This window comes from Leptopilina boulardi, unplaced genomic scaffold (assembly GCF_019393585.1).
Source record: "Leptopilina boulardi isolate dan_hultmark-lab unplaced genomic scaffold, ZJU_Lbou_2.1 LbouV2_90, whole genome shotgun sequence".
NCBI classification, from domain to species: Eukaryota; Metazoa; Arthropoda; class Insecta; order Hymenoptera; family Figitidae; genus Leptopilina; species Leptopilina boulardi.
The window spans coordinates 202750-221424 of record NW_026138039.1 but is presented as its reverse complement, the minus strand read 5'-3'; the positions used below and the strand labels follow the sequence as shown (position 1 = coordinate 221424).

The following is an 18675-nucleotide window of genomic DNA, read 5'->3' as shown; positions in this document are numbered from 1 at the left end:
TATAATAGTACGTATAATTTTACGTATAACAATACGTATAATTATACGTATTATTATACGTATAATTATACTTGTCAATATTTTATAATATTTAGGTATATATTAATAAACAAAAATATATTCCATATTTATATATTCCTAAATATTAAAAATTATAGACACGTACAATTATACGTATAATTATACGTATAATTCTTGTTTCAAATTCGTATGTCTTATTATACGAATAATAATACGTATAATAATACGTATAATAGTACGTATTATTATACGTATATTTATACGTATTATTATACGTATAATTATACGTGTTTTTTTCAATAGGGCATATAAACAGGGCTTGGGCTTGCATTTAAACCCTTTGTTAAAAGAATCAGGTCTACATTTAAAACCTTATCAAAAGGGTCAAGAAATAAAAAAAGGTCTTTAACCTTCCTGAACGACCACTAAATAATTTTGATATAATCAAGTATGCTAAAGCAATGAAAATGCCTCATTTTCGAGGAGTTTTTATGCGAAGTAAGTTACCTATAGGAGGCCCTGGAAAAAATGAATCAGCCATTATAAATCTCGATGATATAGATGGTCCAGGTACTCATTGGGTAGCATTTAAGAAAATTAAAAATAAAGCAGAATATTTTGACAGTTTTGATAATCTTCAACCACCATTTGAACTTGTCAATTATCTTGGCTATAATACTTTAATACAGTACAATCATCAAAATTATCAAGATTATGATACCTTTTATTGTGGTCATTTATGTCTTAAATTTTTATGTGGACAACTGGAAATAACTCAGAAATATACTCTATTTAAATGATGGTAAATCTATATATCTATTTAGTCTATCAAAAGTCATCATCATGGATGATGGTTCACTCTAGAAAATTCGTCTATTCTCGAGGTTGAATATTTTCCTCCTATAGAATTATTACCTCATAAAAATTATGTGCTTGGTTTAGTTGAGTTGTTAACGTTTAATTCAATACCAAATATAGATGAAGGTAAAAATAAATTTTATATTGGTAATCATATAATTACTATACCCCTTGGCAGTTATGAAATAGAAGATATTGAAAAATTTATTCAAAACTCCATTTCTGATGGGTCAAAAATTATAAGTATAAAACCAAATAACAATACTTTAGGTAGTGAAATAAAAAGCAGTCTTAAGGAGGTTATAGCGGAAATAGAATTAACATTAGTAATTTAATGAAATAGAGTCCACTGTTAGATAAATGTTTAAAAATTATGCAGCTAAATTTTTCAGACCTCTAGATTCTTGTGGAAAAAGTTATAAGCGTTTTTGTTTTTTAACAATTAACATTGTGTTTTATGGGAATTAAGTACTTTTTCATACATACCCTGGCGGATTGGGAAAACCGAGTTGTAACCGAATTGGGTTACGATTCGGTTACGTTTTCGGTTCATTGTGAAATATTATCGTTAATCGTCGAAATATTTAGTAAATAACTATTGGGAATGGTTAATATACATTTAAAGTGCATATTTATGCAATAATAATAATAAATTAAGATATAATTAATTAATAATAAGTGTTTTAAGTGTACAGTGCATACAGTTATTGAATTACCATATATATGTATATTACCATCAGCGGCAGCTGTGATACGCGCGTTAAACTCTAGATGGCGTTAAGGATGACTTTGTGAATAAATTTCTAAAATTAAGCCCTTGAGTGTCAAATGTGTAAGTGAATATATAAGTTTTAAAAAAATAGATCAATTTATTAAAACAACTTTTTTGATTTGTACAAATACAAAAATAAAATTTTTATAACGAACAAAAATATTTTTAATGAGAAAAAGATTTTTTTGTGTCAAAATTAATCTTTTTCATTTTATTGAGAAAAAAAATTTTTTATTCAAAAATTCAAAAAAAATTTATTCAAAAAAAAAAAAAATGAGAAAGATTAATTTTGACCCAAAAAAAACTTTTTCTCATTAAAAAAATTTTTGTGCGGTATAAAAATTTTTTTTTTTATATTTGTACAAATCAAAAAAGTTGTTTTAATAAATTGATCTATTTTTTTAAAACTTATATATTCACTTACACATTTGACACTCAAGGGCTTAATTTTAGAAATTTATTCACAAAGACATCCTTAACGCCATCTAGAGTTTAACGCGCGTATCACAGCTGCCGCTGATGGTAATATACATATATATGGTAATTCAATAACTGTATGCACTGTACACTTAAAACACTTATTATTAATTAATTATATCTTAATTTATTATTATTATTGCATAAATAAGCACTTTAAATGTATATTAACCATTCCTAATAGTTATTTACTACATATTTCGTCGATTAACGATAATATTTCACAATGAACCGAAACGTAACCGAATCGTAACCCAATTCGGTTACAACTCGGTTTTTCCAATCCGCCAGGGAATTCACCGTAACGTTCCAATTCGGTTTTTTCGCCAAACCGAATTCAGCTTAAGTTACCACCAATTCTAATCGCTTACTCACAATTCTTTTTTTTTATTGGGATGTTTGGACATAAAGAAAAATAAGTATTTTTTTCATAACTACTTAATAGAAAATAATTACTAGTATTTTTGTAAAACTGTTTTTTTTGTTTGAACAAAGAAATTTTGTATAATAAAATAAAAAAAATTTCAATTAAGCTACTTTTGCGTATTTATTATTACTAATATATGGCTATCATTTGTCATCATATTTGCATGCTTAATTTATAAAACGAAATTCTTTAATAATAAATAAATAATTAAAATTTTTTTAAAATTGCGTTTGGTTCGGAAATTTAACATCAAATCAAATTATTAATGTTTATACATTTAAGATTTATTATTTTCTTTATTAAATAAGTACTTTAGATATAAATATTTTTACTTTTTTATTGACAAAAAAATTATTTTTAACATTTTAAATTCAATATATTTCATATTTAAAAGCTCAGTATTACTAAAAAAATTAACATTAAAAATCAAGAATATTTAAAATTGCAAAAAGATTTATAAATATTAAAATTCACGATAAAATTTTTTTGTTAGAAATGCATTCCAGGATTTTAAAACAGTTTACACAAAATTACCTGAGTTACTAAAGTAGAAGTGTTACATTGAGAAAAATACTTGAATCGAACAAATTCTTTCAATAAAATATTTGCTAATTGAGGGGCCGCATTCTATAAGGGGTTATAGATGTCCAAGACGTCGCAGAGTTGGCCCCTAGAATAAATGCAATGTAGAGATAACAAATTTCAAACAATTTAAATTAATTTTTTTTTAAATTAAAGGTAAAGTAATTGACTACATATTAATGATCTTAAATATGGAACTTCCGAAAACCCCCCCTTCCGATTTTAATGAAACTTGGTATACTTACGTAATTTCATGCGCTGATCACGAAAATGATAGTGAAAATTACCGCAAATTTCATTTTTATGGTGAAAACCATAAAAAACATCATAAAATTATGGTTTTTTGCGTTTAACTCGTAAAAAACGCAAAATTAAAAAAAATCGTTCTTACAAAAGTTGTAGAGCTTCTAAAAATGAACATTTTATGTCATATACATTTTTTACCAAAAGTCATTAGTTTTCGAGAAAAATGCAAAATATTTAAAAACGGTGAAAATCACCAACTTCTAGCTATTATCCACAAGAGGCAGATGTCTTATGTGACGGACAATATCTTTTAATAAAAAACCTTCTACTCTTTGCTGTGCAGGGCTATTTCCAAAAGAACTTTTAGGGGAAGACATCTTGGAGGAGGGGGGTCGGGGTGGGTTCCGTACCTTCCAGTACCATTAAGAATGTGAATTTGACTGTCTGTTTTGAAAGAGAGCAACGATACTAGGGAAGGCGGGCTTCGCCCGCCTCTGCATTCTTTGCTGTGCAGGGCTACTTCCAGGGGGGGAGGGGGGAAGACATCTTGGAGGAGGGGGGTCGGGGTGGGTTCCGTACCTTCCAGTACCATTAAGAATGTGAATTTGATCTCTCAAAACTATCTTTATAGGAATTCCAGTTTCGTGGTATTAGTAATTTTTGTAGTGTGCTTTTCATGTTTCTGCATTTTTCTCGAAAACTAATGACTTTTGGTAAAAAATGTATAGGACATAAAATGTTTATTTTTAGAAGCTCTACAACTTTTGTAAGAACGATTTTTTTTAATTTTGCGTTTTTTACGAGTTAAACGCAAAAAACCATAATTTTATGGTGTTTTTTATGGTTTTCACCATAAAAATGAAATTTGCGGTAATTTTCACTATCATTTTCGTGATCAGCGCATGAAATTACGTAAGTATACCAAGTTTCATTAAAATCGGAAGGGGGGGGTTTTCGGAAGTGCACCCAAAAAATATTTTGTTGTTTAAATATTTAATTAACAAAATAAAATACATAAAAAAATATTTTTATAAACAGATAAAATTTTATTTTAAAAGTTCATAAATCACTTAAGCAACAAATAAAATGAACTTTCTTTGTAATATTACAGTAAAAAAACATTAATGTATTTGTTATAAACAAATAAGTTAATAAATTTTTAAAAGTCGATGAATCTGTCTGAAATTATTTACTTGAGGGTTTTCGAGGTCGCTGATTACGAATATTATATTAGTTTTTTAAAATTCAAAATGGCGGGTCCAAAATTCTATCTCCGGCGATAGCCAGTGTTTCATTTAACCTAAACAGCATCAATGTTATATTTGTTTACATATTGCTGTGTGCATCAGCTTTTATTATTTATTTAGTAAAAAATATCCAAAATCATAAAAGTCCTTTGTAATTACGTATTTTTAACCAAAAAAAATAATTGAGATATTGTTGTTAATCTCTTTAGCATCTATGTTTCACAATGAAGGGTTATACCACCTCACATATCAAAATGAAGCTATTTCCTATAATTTTTTTATCCCTGTAACGTCCTGCGTTATTTTATTAGATTTTCAACGTTATGTTCTTTTTCCTCTTAATTTTTATTTGTAAATTTTGTATCAATTCTACATGGGAAAACATCTGTTCTATCTAAACCACGTCTATTATCTTTAGTGTAAATTGTTTGTCTTCCTTTTAGAACCGATAACGAGACAAAATACTTTCAGTACACGGTGGGTTTTAAGCGATCAGATTTTTCTTTTGGGATGTTTTCTACAACAAAAAAGAAGATGTTTGCAACAAAAATGAAAATCATCCATCGGTCCCTTTTTGAGAAAATTGATTTTTTCTACAAAATCGCATGATTCCTCGCTTTTGAATAGTTTCATGCAAATAATGTTTAAAATTGCATATATATATATATATACTCTGGTCCAGGAGAAATCGATATTTTTCAGGACGAATTTGGGCCCTTTACGCGCAGAAAACTATAAAAGGAGGCGTATATTATTTTCCGTTTCAGCAAATAAGCTTTCTCTTTCAATTTCTTTTAAATTTGAAGAAACATGTTTATTGACAACTAAATTTTTTTTATCCATTTTAGGGTCGTTTAGATTTTATGGCATTTTGGTGCAAAATAAAAAATATTTAAATCCAAAGAAATAATTTTTTAAATATTAAATTTACCATTTGCAGATTTTGACGATTCCAACTATATAAATTTTTACGTCTAAATATTAAAATTTGCTTTTGGAAAAGTTATACGATTTCATGATTTACATATGTACAAACTCTAATCTTATAGTATTTGCAAAAAAATTTATACCGTTGTAATTGTTTTAACCTGTACATTGCAAATATAATATTTATATAATTATTTTTTGAAATTCCAACATTTTTTAATTTTGCAATGAAAAGCCATAAAACCATAAAAGATCCTTCCGACCAGGCTCGCAGGTCACAAAAATTTTAAATATGTTTGCTTGATTTTAGTTTTAGGAAAAGCAACACATGTTACAATCCGTTTCATATCATTGCCCGCGTGAAAATGGCAACTGTGGGAGTAGTATGGGTTAAAATTTTTTAAGATTTTATCCATAGTTGGGCCACTATGGGGCAAGTATGGGTTTTGTCCAAATCCCATAGTCAAACTTTGGCCATTTACTAGTCCAACACTTGATAATATTTCTCCGCGAGTTGGGCCATACTATGGGTCAAGTATGGGGTTTCTTAAAATCACTTGATTTAATTTTAGGATAATATTTTTTTGAATTTGAACCACTTTTTAAACAATTATTACACAAAAAATGTATAAAAAGCATATATTTTCATTATGAATATTATTAAAATAGTTTCAAGAACTTTTGTTAATATTTCAATAGTATAATTTACTATTAAATATGAGTTGCAAAGAAAAAACTCTTTTTTGAAAGCAAAAGTTTGTAAATATATTTTTTAAATATTACATTTTTTAACATTAATCCAAATTATTCTATAATCTTACTCGTCTTCAATTGTATTAACTGGTTCCGCAATATAAGATACAATTCCATTTTTACGTACAATTTCACTTTTAAAACATACAGTACTTAAACAATTTAAATCCAAAATATCAATTTCATTTGAACTTGCTTCAACTGTATGTATAAAATTTATGCCTATAGCTGGCAATGCAGTCGAAGGATAACTAAGGTTTGACTCATATTTTTTTATAACTACATAGTAGTTAGAAGGACATTGGCAACCATTTCTACAGTGACAGCGTAAAACTTTTAAAAAAAGATGAATTTGTCCGAATTGGAATGCATTATCACTGTCAATGTATTTTACAAAACTCGAATTTGTACATTTCGCTTTAGTGTATATTTCTGATGTAAACAAAATATTGTTTTTATATAATTTTTTAAAAATTACATGCTTTGTTCCTGCAATTCCTCTATCAATAAGAGCCCTTAAAATTACATTATTGACCCGTAAATTAGAAAGTGCACCAACGATATATAAAGATTCGCCAATAGGTCGCAATTTCATTTGCTTAGTTGGAGATAAAAATTTTTTACAAAATGCATAAGCAGTACCTTCAACGTTAAGTAATTCCTCATGCAAAGTAAATGTATTTATAAATAACGAGGCTCCAAAATAAATTTGAAGCTGAGCGCATTTACTCCCATGAATTAAATATTTTAGCATTCCGTTTATGCTTTCAAAAGTAAAACAATGATAAACAAAAAGAGGGCCCAGGAGTTCAACAACAAGGGTTAAATGTAAGACAGAGTGGACATTGCAGGTCATATTTTCTAAATCGTATAGGTATTCAAATCTGGAAACGAATTCATGAAGCATTCTGTGAGCATTGTCTAACATTTCAAGAGATATGCTTGGTTGGCAGAGTAAGTATATCGCAGCAATTAATAATTGTAAGTGTTCAAAATACTCCTGAGGTAACAAATCTTCTAAAATTGGAAGAGAGTAATAGAAGAAAAACGTTTTATACATTGACGCCTTCCAAAGTTTAATGTGACTCTTTATTGAAAGCAATCGCCTTTGAATAAAGTTTGGAGGACGAAGCGATTTAATTCTTTCGTCAACGACATCCACAGTTTCGATAATAGAAAAACGTTTTCCAGAAAATTTAGGATCAAACCAAAATGCCATTAATGATTTTAATACGCCTATAAAAACCATGTGCATAGAGTCAAGTGATGTGGTTGTTATCCATTTGTACACTATATTGGACAAATTCGTTCGACCCTTTACCCCGAAACTTAAACTTTCAGCGTGTCGTAGAGTATCTTCTTCATTCCGAAGAAGCATATTTCTTCTATAGGGATATACTTGTCGATTTCACAATCTTATTCCCTCTTGCAAACATTTATGGCACCCGAATCTTCCATTATATTGTTTCATGTTCAAAAACAAAGCCTTTGCTGGAAGATCACAGGAGCCACAAATGATTTTTCCTTTCACAAGTCTCGAATCTTCGTTATTTGGCAGTCTCATATCAACGCCATGATCCAATTGAACCATTTCGTCATATAGAGGAGACAGGAATAAATTTGGAAAAGGTTTTTCATCGCCAAACCACATACCAGCCAAAATTAGATTTTCTTTCTTAAATCTTTCTTTATATGGCAACTCATTTATAATTAAATAAAAGGGCCAGAATGAAAACTTTGATGTTTTAAAACCTTTTACACGATCAGTATACCATGAAAACGATATATTATTTTTATTTGACAAAAAACCACCAGACTCACTTAGTTCCTTATATACACTTCCGTCATAAATGTCCTCGATATTATTTGGAGCTAATTTCTCACGATGAAATCTGTGCTGTAATTTTTGGTGAAAGCCATTTCTCAAATAAAGAGCTTGGATTTGATCGATAACAGAAATGGATAGAAAATAGTTGGAATCTATTGCTTGCAAACATTCAGGACATTGATTAACTTGTTGCTCAAGAAAAGTTAAGCAAATTGGACAATAAAATTGTCTCGTAACGGGTATATGTAAATTTTCAAAACATTGTTTAAAGGCATATAAACTAGTTCGGCAAAAATTGGGTTCGGGACAATGCAAGGCTATTAGTTGTAAAATACCCCCTAGAACTACTCCTGATAGAGAAAATTTTAAGACCAGGGAAAGAATAGCTAAAATGCTCTCTGTTACAGTGATAGGAGATCCCTCGTATAATGGTGGATCGTCTTCTTCGATTTCATTATCGTTTCCAAAATCATTTTCAGCATCGGTGGTAGGTTCAGAGCTACGATCAGAATCTATATCAGCTTCATCAAAATCACTAATTGAGTCGTAATCAGTGCTGCTCGCAGAAGGGGGATCGATTTCATTATCTGAGTTTACCTCTTCATCATGGTTGCCTAAAAATATCAAAGAATTGTTAGAAATATTTATATTTCTCTTTCATTTAAAAAAATTTTAATTTTTTAACAATACGAAAAAATGGACGTGAGGACGCATAAAAAATATCGGGCAATAAAAACGGATCGAATTGAATGGATGGAAATAAAGAATAGCTTAAAGGTTATGAATTCAATCCCAAAGAATTACGAAAAAAACGACACCGACTTATGTTGCGGGATGAAAAATAAAATGGATAAATTAAATTAAATTTTGTTTAAAATATCTTTCGTAAAATCTATAAAAGCTATTTTTCATTATATTCTCATTTAAAAAATTTTTTTTCGCGCTTTTAATCAGTTTTTTAAAATTTATTATTCCACTATTTTAGAATAATACTTCTTCTTTTTGCGAAAGTAATTATTTTCTAATTTGGAGTCGTGCGTTAATGGCATTATGAAGTTTATTTTGGGGGATTTTATTAGGAATAAAAGTGTAGATAAGTGATGATTTATAGGAAAAATTGCATGACCATTTAGCATCACTGTCATACGGGCGAGAATGAAAATTCAAGTTCTAATGCGAAATACTTCAAATACATAGTGAATTATTACACATTTGTAAACAACTTTTTTTATTTTTTTTTCTTTTCCTCGGCAAAGAAAAAAAATATTATGAGAAATGTAAAAATGGTTGCACAAAATGAAAGTTTTTGTTATTTTTTAATTTTAAGAGAGAAATAATTATATTTTGTGCAAATAAAAAAGTTAATTTTTAGTGATGAATTAAAAATAATAATAATAATAAAAAATTAATTAATAAATTTAAGAGTGAAATTATTTAAGTCCTGTATTATACCTTGGTTATTTATTACGCCATTATCACTATTAACATTGGAATTATCGCTGCCAGAGACATCATCATTATCATCGCTGTAAGAGATATCATTGTCATCACTGCTAGAGACATAATTTTCTTCAATACTATCGGTCTAATTTATTATAAAGAAACACAAGTTAATATTTTAAAATAAAATAACATAGACTTCATAAAATTTTACAAAAAATTAATACATTAGAAACGTCGGAAAAATCTGAATCTTCTGCCAAATCGTTGGCAATGCGCATTTGTGTTCTTCTGCTCAATAATTCAAAATCTCGAGAACGTTGCATTTTAAAATATAATCTGCAAACTACGTAGAATAATTTAAATTGAAAAATTTCAAAGCAGTTCGATTTGTCGAATTTTTTTTGACGTTTATTTGACGTAAAAATAATGAAATGAGTAACGAAACATTCAATTGGAAAATTAGAATGACATGAAGTCTATTAGCATGTTGCCCTTAGAAACCAAGTGTCATTTACAAATTTGACAGAACAAACAAATTTATTTAACGTTTTCCTAAAACATTTAAAAATGCCAGGAAAAATTTATGTGCTTTTGCAATGGGTGGATAAACCGAATGCAATCACGATTATGGAGGAAACTGAAGATGCGAAGAAAGCAAACGAGGAAGAAATTATTCAAATAAAATATCCCAACAAAGGAGTCTTTAAAGCAATTCTCCTTCACAGAAGTGGTAAATATTAGAATTTTGAATTATAATTATTATCAACTTAAAATTATTATTAATTATATTTTTCTTTATTATTACTATTATTATTATGATTATTATTATTATTATTATTATTTTATCATAATAATTATTAAAAATAGCTATTTGCCAATTTAAAATTCCCGGGATTTAAACGTTTTTTTCCACTTTTAAAAATAATTTTCGCGAATAATTTTAAATTGCAATAATACAATTTAACATTTTTTTAATTTTTCAGTACGATGTAAACATTTTTTTTATACAATCTAAAATTTTACCTTTCTCTAAATAAAGAAATTCAATTATTTTTTAATTTAAAATCAGAGGTTTATAAAAATTTTTTTCTCGATAATTAAAGCATAAAATATAACATTTTAAAAAAAGAAAAATAAAAATATCGTTTCTTTTCAAATTTTGGTTTTAGAAAAAAGTCAAAACTATTTGTTTTTCAAACCAAGGGTGGAAATGCGTTTAAAAAAGATTGAAATTTTTTATATTATTTGAAAAAAAATATTTACAGATTTAAAATAAATTTTAGGGGTTATTAAATTAATATTAAATTTTATTTAATTTATTAAATTAAATTTATTTAATTATTGATTAATTAAATTAATCTATTTCTTTGAATTATAAAAACAAAATAAATTTTAAAAACTAAGATTTATAATTTGTAAAATTACAATTTCTTACCATTTTTACGTGCTTTATAGAGTCAAAAAGTTTCTTAGAAAAACTCAGTAAAAATGTCAATAAAGACGGGACCATCACGGCAAAGAAAAAAAATACTTCAAAAATCGAAAAATTTAAATCTCAGTCAGCGAAGGAGAAAGCCGAATCAAAACTGAAAAAGAAAATGAGAGCTCAAACTGCATCAAAATTAGAGGATAAAATTTCTGAAATACATCCAATTTGTGGTAAACAATATTGTTTGTTAAAAATGTGTAACTATTTACATTGAGATTTTTCAAAACTATTATACACAATTTCATAGTGAATAAACAATAATAATTCTCAAAATGAATAAAAATAAAAAAATCATTTACAGAGTTAATAAAATTATACAAATATAAAAGTAGCGCACATAATCCATAATTACATTTGATATTTATTTGCATTATTATATAGAAGATAAACGTAAGAAAACCACTGATTCGGCTGTTAAGAATATTCTCGTAAATGATTTCGACGATAATCAGAAAGACAATGGAATGAACAACGAAAAAATTGATGTCGTAACAGTGAACAGAAATAATTTAGATTCAAGTGATCTCGAACATGTAAAAACCCATTCGACATTGGACAAGGAATCAGAAAAACCCTCAAAGTTTAACAACAAAAATAAAAAATCATCACGAATTGGTGATAATCTACATTTTTTAACCATTAAGTTAAAATATATTTAACTTCGCACATAACATAGGTCATCAAGTTAGGGAAAGGGGTCCACATTAAACCTGCGCTTAATTATCAGACGTAAAATTTCAACCTATACATATTAACGTTGCGTTGGTTATAGTAGTCAAATTTTTTTCTGATATGAAAATTTAAAAAACAATTAACTTGATAATACTAATAATAATAAAAATAAAATAATAGTAATAAAATTCAAAATTTTACAAAAATTATTCTATCATAATTTTCATTATTTTTTTATTGCCGAATTTGTTTCACGTATTTTCATGATTCTGAACAATCAAGCGTATGGGTTTAAAAAAATTTTTTTAAAGTAAAAAATGTGTAAAATAGTTAAATAAAATTTTTTCAAATTTTTCATAATAAAATATTATGATTTCGGGTTCTAAAATAATTTTTTTAAATTTTTTACCCCTAAACAAGTTCAACTTTGATTCGTTAATATTTCACTGTTGTTTCCTTAAAAATTTAACTTTTTTCACAATTTACGTTATTTTTCATTGACAAATATTTGATACGCTTTTTTCGTAATTTTGAACAATCAATCGTATGTCGGAATATTGATCTGAATTCGGACAAGAATTTCTAATCCGAACCTGTATAAAAATTATCATCATAAATTTATTTATACATTATTTATAATTTATTAATAATAATAATTCTTAAAATAAATAAAATATGGAAATCAATTGAAAGTTAGAAAAAAGTTAAGAGTTAAAAAAATTATACATATAGGGGTTGCGTACATAATCCTTAATTAGATTTGATATTTTTATAGAAGATAAACGCAAGAAAACCACTGATTCGACTAGTAAAGATATTTCTGTAACTGATTCCGATGATAATCACGAAGACAATGGAATAAGCCACAAAAAAATTGATATCGTAACAATGAACGAAGATAATTTGGATGCAAGTGAACCTGAAAATGTAGAAACCCATTTGACATTAGAAAATGAATCGGAAAAATCCTCAAAGTTCAATAAAACTAAAAAATCATCACGAATTGGCGGTAATCCAAATTTTTTTTAAACATTAAGTTTACATTTTTTAAAATTCGCACATAACATAGGTCGTCAAGTTAGGAAAAAGGGTCCACTTTAAACTTGAAAAATAAAAAATTCTTAAAATAGTTAAATATAATTTTTTTTGGAATTTTTTCTAATAGAATATATGATTTCAGGTTTTAAAAAAATGGATAAAAATTTTTTTACCCCTAAACACGTTCTATTTTAATTGGTTTAAAACTTTTACTGTTGCTTCTTTAAAAATTTAGCTTGTTTCACAATTTACGTTATTTGTCATTAGGGCAAATTTTTTACACTCGTTTTTTCGTAATTTCGAACAATCAATCGTATGTCGGAATTTTAATCTGAATTCTGCCACGAATTTCTAATTCGAATTTTTATAAAAATTATCATCAGAATTCTGATTAAAATTCTAATAAAAATTCAAATAGAAATGTTTCATTAGAATAACGAAAATTCTTAGGACACTTTCCTAGAAGTCTTTTTATGTGGGTTTATATGACGATACGTAAAATAATTTATGAATATATTTATAGAAAATCTGATCAAAACAAAAAGTCAATCAGAAAGTAAGAAAGCTCATTTAGCATTGAAGAAAAGAATGAGAGCCCAAACGAATAAAATTATGGAAAAACATATATCTAATTTTTCATCAATTGATGGTATACAATAATTTTTATTTTAATGTAAAAAATGGTAAATAATAATTTCAAAGTGATTTTTATATTTACACATGTAAATATCATTAAATAGATAAAAACCCCGATCAAGCAGCTGATCGTGTGAATAAAACGACAAAAAAACAGATCTTGGAATTGCCTTCAACATCAAAATTGCCTTCAAAAACACCCTCAACTTTGGAATTGCCTTCAACATCAAAGTTGCCTATTCGAAATCACCCTCAACTTTAGAATTGACTTCAACTTCTAAATCCTCTTTAATTAACGAATTGTCTTTAACTTCCGGTTTATCGTTATCTGACGAATTCCCTTCAACTTCCGGTAATTTAAATTAAACACATTTCATATTAAATAATCTGTAATAATAATTAAATCAACGAAATTATTTTGTTTATTTTGAACTGTACAAATTTAAATTTGTCAAATAAGTAACTTTCTTTTTAATTTGTACAAATTCACATGTTATTTATTTAATTTAAAACTTAAGATATCAAATCTTAAAATATTTTTAAATATTATTTAATTTTATTTGAAATGATTTAAAAAAATTATATGCTAATAATTACACATTTAAAATAATTAAATTTATTATTTTCAATAACGGAAATTTAAAAAATTAAATGTATTAGATAAGAAAAGTGAAGATCTCTTCGATGAGACCAACAAAAGTGGGGAATTTTCGAATTCAATTTTGAATGCTCTCATTTCAAACAGTAAGAAAGAAAATTATTAATCATAAATGGTATTTAAAAATAGGGTTAAAGCCAAATTCAGAGATATCTAAAACTTCCCGATTAAATACTTTTAAGAGAATATAATAAATTTTTTAAGAAGTCAGCCATATTGAATTCGCCGTTTTCAACTTTGAAAAACTGGTATTAAATTTGAATTCAGCGACAGCTAAACATTTATAAAATTGTAGTTTTCATAAGGTCTTAGCTCAATTTACAAAACTTTTAACCGTAATATTGGATCCGTCTGTTTGAATTTTTTAAAATTGATATCAAATTCATAATCAGCAGCATTGAAAAATATAGAGTAACGATTTTAATCTGATGAAATTTTAAAAACTTCAGATCAGTTTAAAAAAAATCCTCCACACTGTATTTCAAATATTATTTGAAATTATTATTTCTATTTCACTGTATTTTTCAAATTTTCAAGAAGCTAACATTGAATTTTTAATTTGCGACCACGAAAACTCACAAATATTAAATTTCGTGACCTTTAATATATTTTTTGAATTTGTTATATTTTATCAACAATTTTCAAGGCCCCATTTTGAATTTTGAAAAAATTATTTTTCTTTATAATGTCACTATGTGAAAGTTCTAACATTTTGGCTGCAATATTTTGTGATTCCAAATTTATTTTTTTTAACGTGGACGCGATTCGAAAATATAGTTTAAATAAAAAAATTAAAAGTTCATTTTTTTATTCTTTATTTATTTATTTATTATTCATTTTTTTTTATTATAATTTCCCTCGAGGTCAAAATTTAAATTTTCTTGTATATTTTGAATATTTTTGAGAACTAAATTTAGCGCATATTAAAAGTAATTTTTCTGAATCTTTTTCAGTTACACCAGAATTTGTCAATGGTCTAGAGATCTTATTAAAATTTGCTAAAACAGTTGTAGACAAAAATGTTGAAGTAAATTCTCCTGTGAGTCCTCCTTTTCAAACTTTCATTTTTGGTTACAAATTAAATTTTATTAAATAGTTTTTCCTTCTAACAGATAATGAATAATGTCATAAAAAGAACGAATATGGTAGAGTTGTTCAAAGGATCGAGTGTTTTAATAAACGAAAATAAATTATTTTTGATGAAACGCTTCCGGAACAATCCGAGAGAGTTGACTCGGCAACTTATGTTGGAATTGGTAGGAGCGAAAAGTTTAAAAACTATGACAGCATTGGGGAAAAAAGGAAACGCAATTCCCGAAAATATAAGGGTCGATGTTTATAGTTAGTATAAAAAAATACATAAAAATATTTTTTTTGTATCATACCTTATTTCATCTGAAATCATTAAATTTTAACAAGTAAATTTTTATCAATTTCTCTAAAATAAAATCAATTTTAAATAAAAACAAATTAAATTTATAGAATATGTACACGCAAGAAACAAACATTTTACGGAAATAGAATATATTTCTGTTATAAATTATCAGTGCGGGACATTACCCTTTTGAAAATCCCCACATGGGAAACCACATGGGATCCTATGTCAAAAACCATGTAAAACCCCATTCCCCATATGGGAAACCACATGGGATCCCATATAAAAACTCATGGGAAATTGGGACAGGAATTGGCATAGGAAAATATCAAAACGAGGTTCCTCCATGTCATTTCCTATGTCAAATCCAATGTCAAATATCATGTTAAATACCATGTTAAATACCATGTTAAATACTAATTGAGATCCTTTATCACTTTTTTGACAAATTTTCCCATGTCAAACCCCATGTCATTTCCCAAGTAAAAACCTTTATAATTTTTTTGAAAAATTTTCCAATGTCATTTCCCATGTGAAATCTTTTATCATTTTTTTGAAAAATTTTCCCATGTCAAATCCTCTTTCGCCTTATCGAAAATACCCACATAGGAAAGCATATGGGAATCCACATGGGACACCATATGGGAATCCATATGGGAAATGGAATACGATTTCATGTGCATTCTTCCAAATGATAAAACAAATAGATTTAAGCATAGGAAATCATATAAGATTTCATATAGATTCTGAAATTTCAACCTAAGATTTCACATAGATTTACATATAGGAAACGATATAGGATTTTATTCGGGAATTTTTTAGTTGGCTGCTTTATGCAGGCGGCAGATTACAAAAAAATTAATTATTTGATTAAATATAAAATAATAATACTTCAATTCATCTGAAAATAAAAAAAAGTTTACTTTACTTCTGCCTTAGACTCTCAGCTTTTATAGTATTCCAGACTGATCTCAACTGTAAGAGAAAATATTTTCACCATCTGGTGGTGAAACAATGAAACTATAATGACGATCAACATCTATATTGAAATTTCCTATGTCATTTCCCATGTGAAATCCTCTTTCATTTATTCGAAAAATTTTCCCATGTCATATCCCATGTGAATTCCTTTATCATTTTTTTTCAAAAAAATTTCCCATGTCATTTCCCATGTGAAATCTTTTATTATGTTTTGGAAAAATTTTCCCATATCAATTCCCACGTCAAACCTCATGTCATTTGCCATGTGAAATCCTTTATCGTATCGTACATGGCAAATGACATGAGGTTTGACGTGGGAATTGATATGGGAAAATTTTTCCAAAACATAATAAAAGATTTCACATGGGAAATGACATGGGAAATTTTTTTGAAAAAAAATGATAAAGGAATTCACATGGGAAATGACATGGGAAAATTTTTCGAATAAATGAAAGAGGATTTCACATGGGAAATGACATGGGAAATGACATAGGAAATTTCAATATAGATGTTGATCGTCATTATAGTTTCATTGTTTCACCACCAGATGGTGAAAATATTTTCTCTCACAGTTGAGATCAGTCTGAAATACTATAAAAGCTGAGAGTCTAAGGCAGAAGTAAAGTAAACTTTTTTTTATTTTCAGATCAGTTAAAGTATTATTATTTGATATTTAATCAAATAATTAATTTTTTTGTAATCTGCCGCCTGCATAAAGCAGCCAACTAAAAAATTCCCGAATAAAATCCTATATCGTTTCCTATATGTAAATCCATGTGAAATCTTAGGTTGAAATTTCAGAATCTATATGAAATCTTATATGATTTCCTATGCTTAAATCTATTTGTTTTATCATTTGGAAGAATGCACATGAAATCGTATTCCATTTCCCATATGGATTCCCATATGGTGTCCCATGTGGATTCCCATATGCTTTCCTATGTGGGTATTTTCGATAAGGCGAAAGAGGATTTGACATGGGAAAATTTTTCAAAAAAATGATAAAAGATTTCACATGGGAAATGACATTGGAAAATTTTTCAAAAAAATGATAAAGGTTTTTACTTGGGAAATGACATGGGGTTTGACATGGGAAAATTTGTCAAAAAAGTGATAAAGGATCTCAATTAGTATTTAACATGGTATTTAACATGATATTTGACATGGGATTTGACATAGGAAATGACATGGAGGAACCTCGTTTTGATATTTTCCTATGCCAATTCCTGTCCCAATTTCCCATGAGTTTTTATATGGGATCCCATGTGGTTTCCCATATGGGGAATGGGGTTTTACATAGTTTTTGACATAGGATCCCATGTGGTTTCCCATGTGGTTTCTCATGTGGAGATTTTCAATAGGGTAAGAAATCCCAAAACTGAGAAGAAAAATAAAAATGAGACGAATGCGAAAGTAAAGAAAATCACGAAAAAAACTAAGAATATTGAAAAGGAAATGGATGAGAAAGAAGTCGTAGAGGACAATAAAGTCGATCACAGTGATGAGGGTAATGAGGAAGAAGATAGTCAGGATGAAAATAGTGAGAGAGAGGATAGTCAGGAATATAATAGTGATAGAGAGGATAGTCAGGAACAGGATAGTGAGGAGGAAAATGAGAATGATCATGAAGAGCCACTGGCCAAAAAAAGAAAACTGTAGAGTTGTCTCTTAAAACAATTTTATTTTTATTCAAGCAATAAGCTAAATAATTACTTTTAAATGATTCTTCTCGAATAAATTTAAATTTTGATTTGTTTTATTACATACGACTGATTCTGTTAAAAAAATAAATGATTTAATAGTCTTTTTATCAAGAATAAAAAATAATTAAAACCAATTCTAAACATTTTAATTTTTTTAAAGTTTCCAAATATTTGAAAATTTATCATTTCACAAAACAAAAAATTTTTATTTTAAATAAAGTATTTATTTATTAAAAAAAGAATTTGATAAAATAAAAATTTATTTAACAAAAAGACAAGTTAATTATAACAAAGAAATTTTTATGTAATAACCTCAGAAATAAATATTTTTTCAATTATAAAAATTAAAATTTGAAAAGTTTTTGAAATCACTTTTTCATTTTGAAAAAACTAAAAATTTCCATTTTTTATATGAAAAAAATACAATTTTTATAAGTTTTTTGTGTAACAATTGTTTAAAAAATGGTTAAAATTAAAAAAATCTAATCCTAACATTAAATCAAGTGATTTTAAGAAACCCCATACTTGACCCATAGTATGGC

The 18675-nt window shown here is 27.2% G+C and overlaps 1 protein-coding gene across 1 annotated transcript; it reads left to right on the top strand.

The window, feature by feature from the left end:
• The first annotated feature begins 10148 nt into the window (after positions 1 to 10148).
• On the top strand, positions 10149 to 18089 carry LOC127290853 (glutamic acid-rich protein-like). Its single transcript, XM_051319655.1, has 7 exons — positions 10149 to 10311; positions 11037 to 11240; positions 11452 to 11685; positions 12518 to 12751; positions 13574 to 13768; positions 15028 to 15113; positions 17883 to 18089. Exons 1-7 carry the CDS (start codon positions 10149 to 10151, stop codon positions 18087 to 18089), a joined length of 1323 nt encoding a protein of 440 aa, XP_051175612.1.
• The last annotated feature ends 586 nt before the right edge of the window (positions 18090 to 18675 follow it).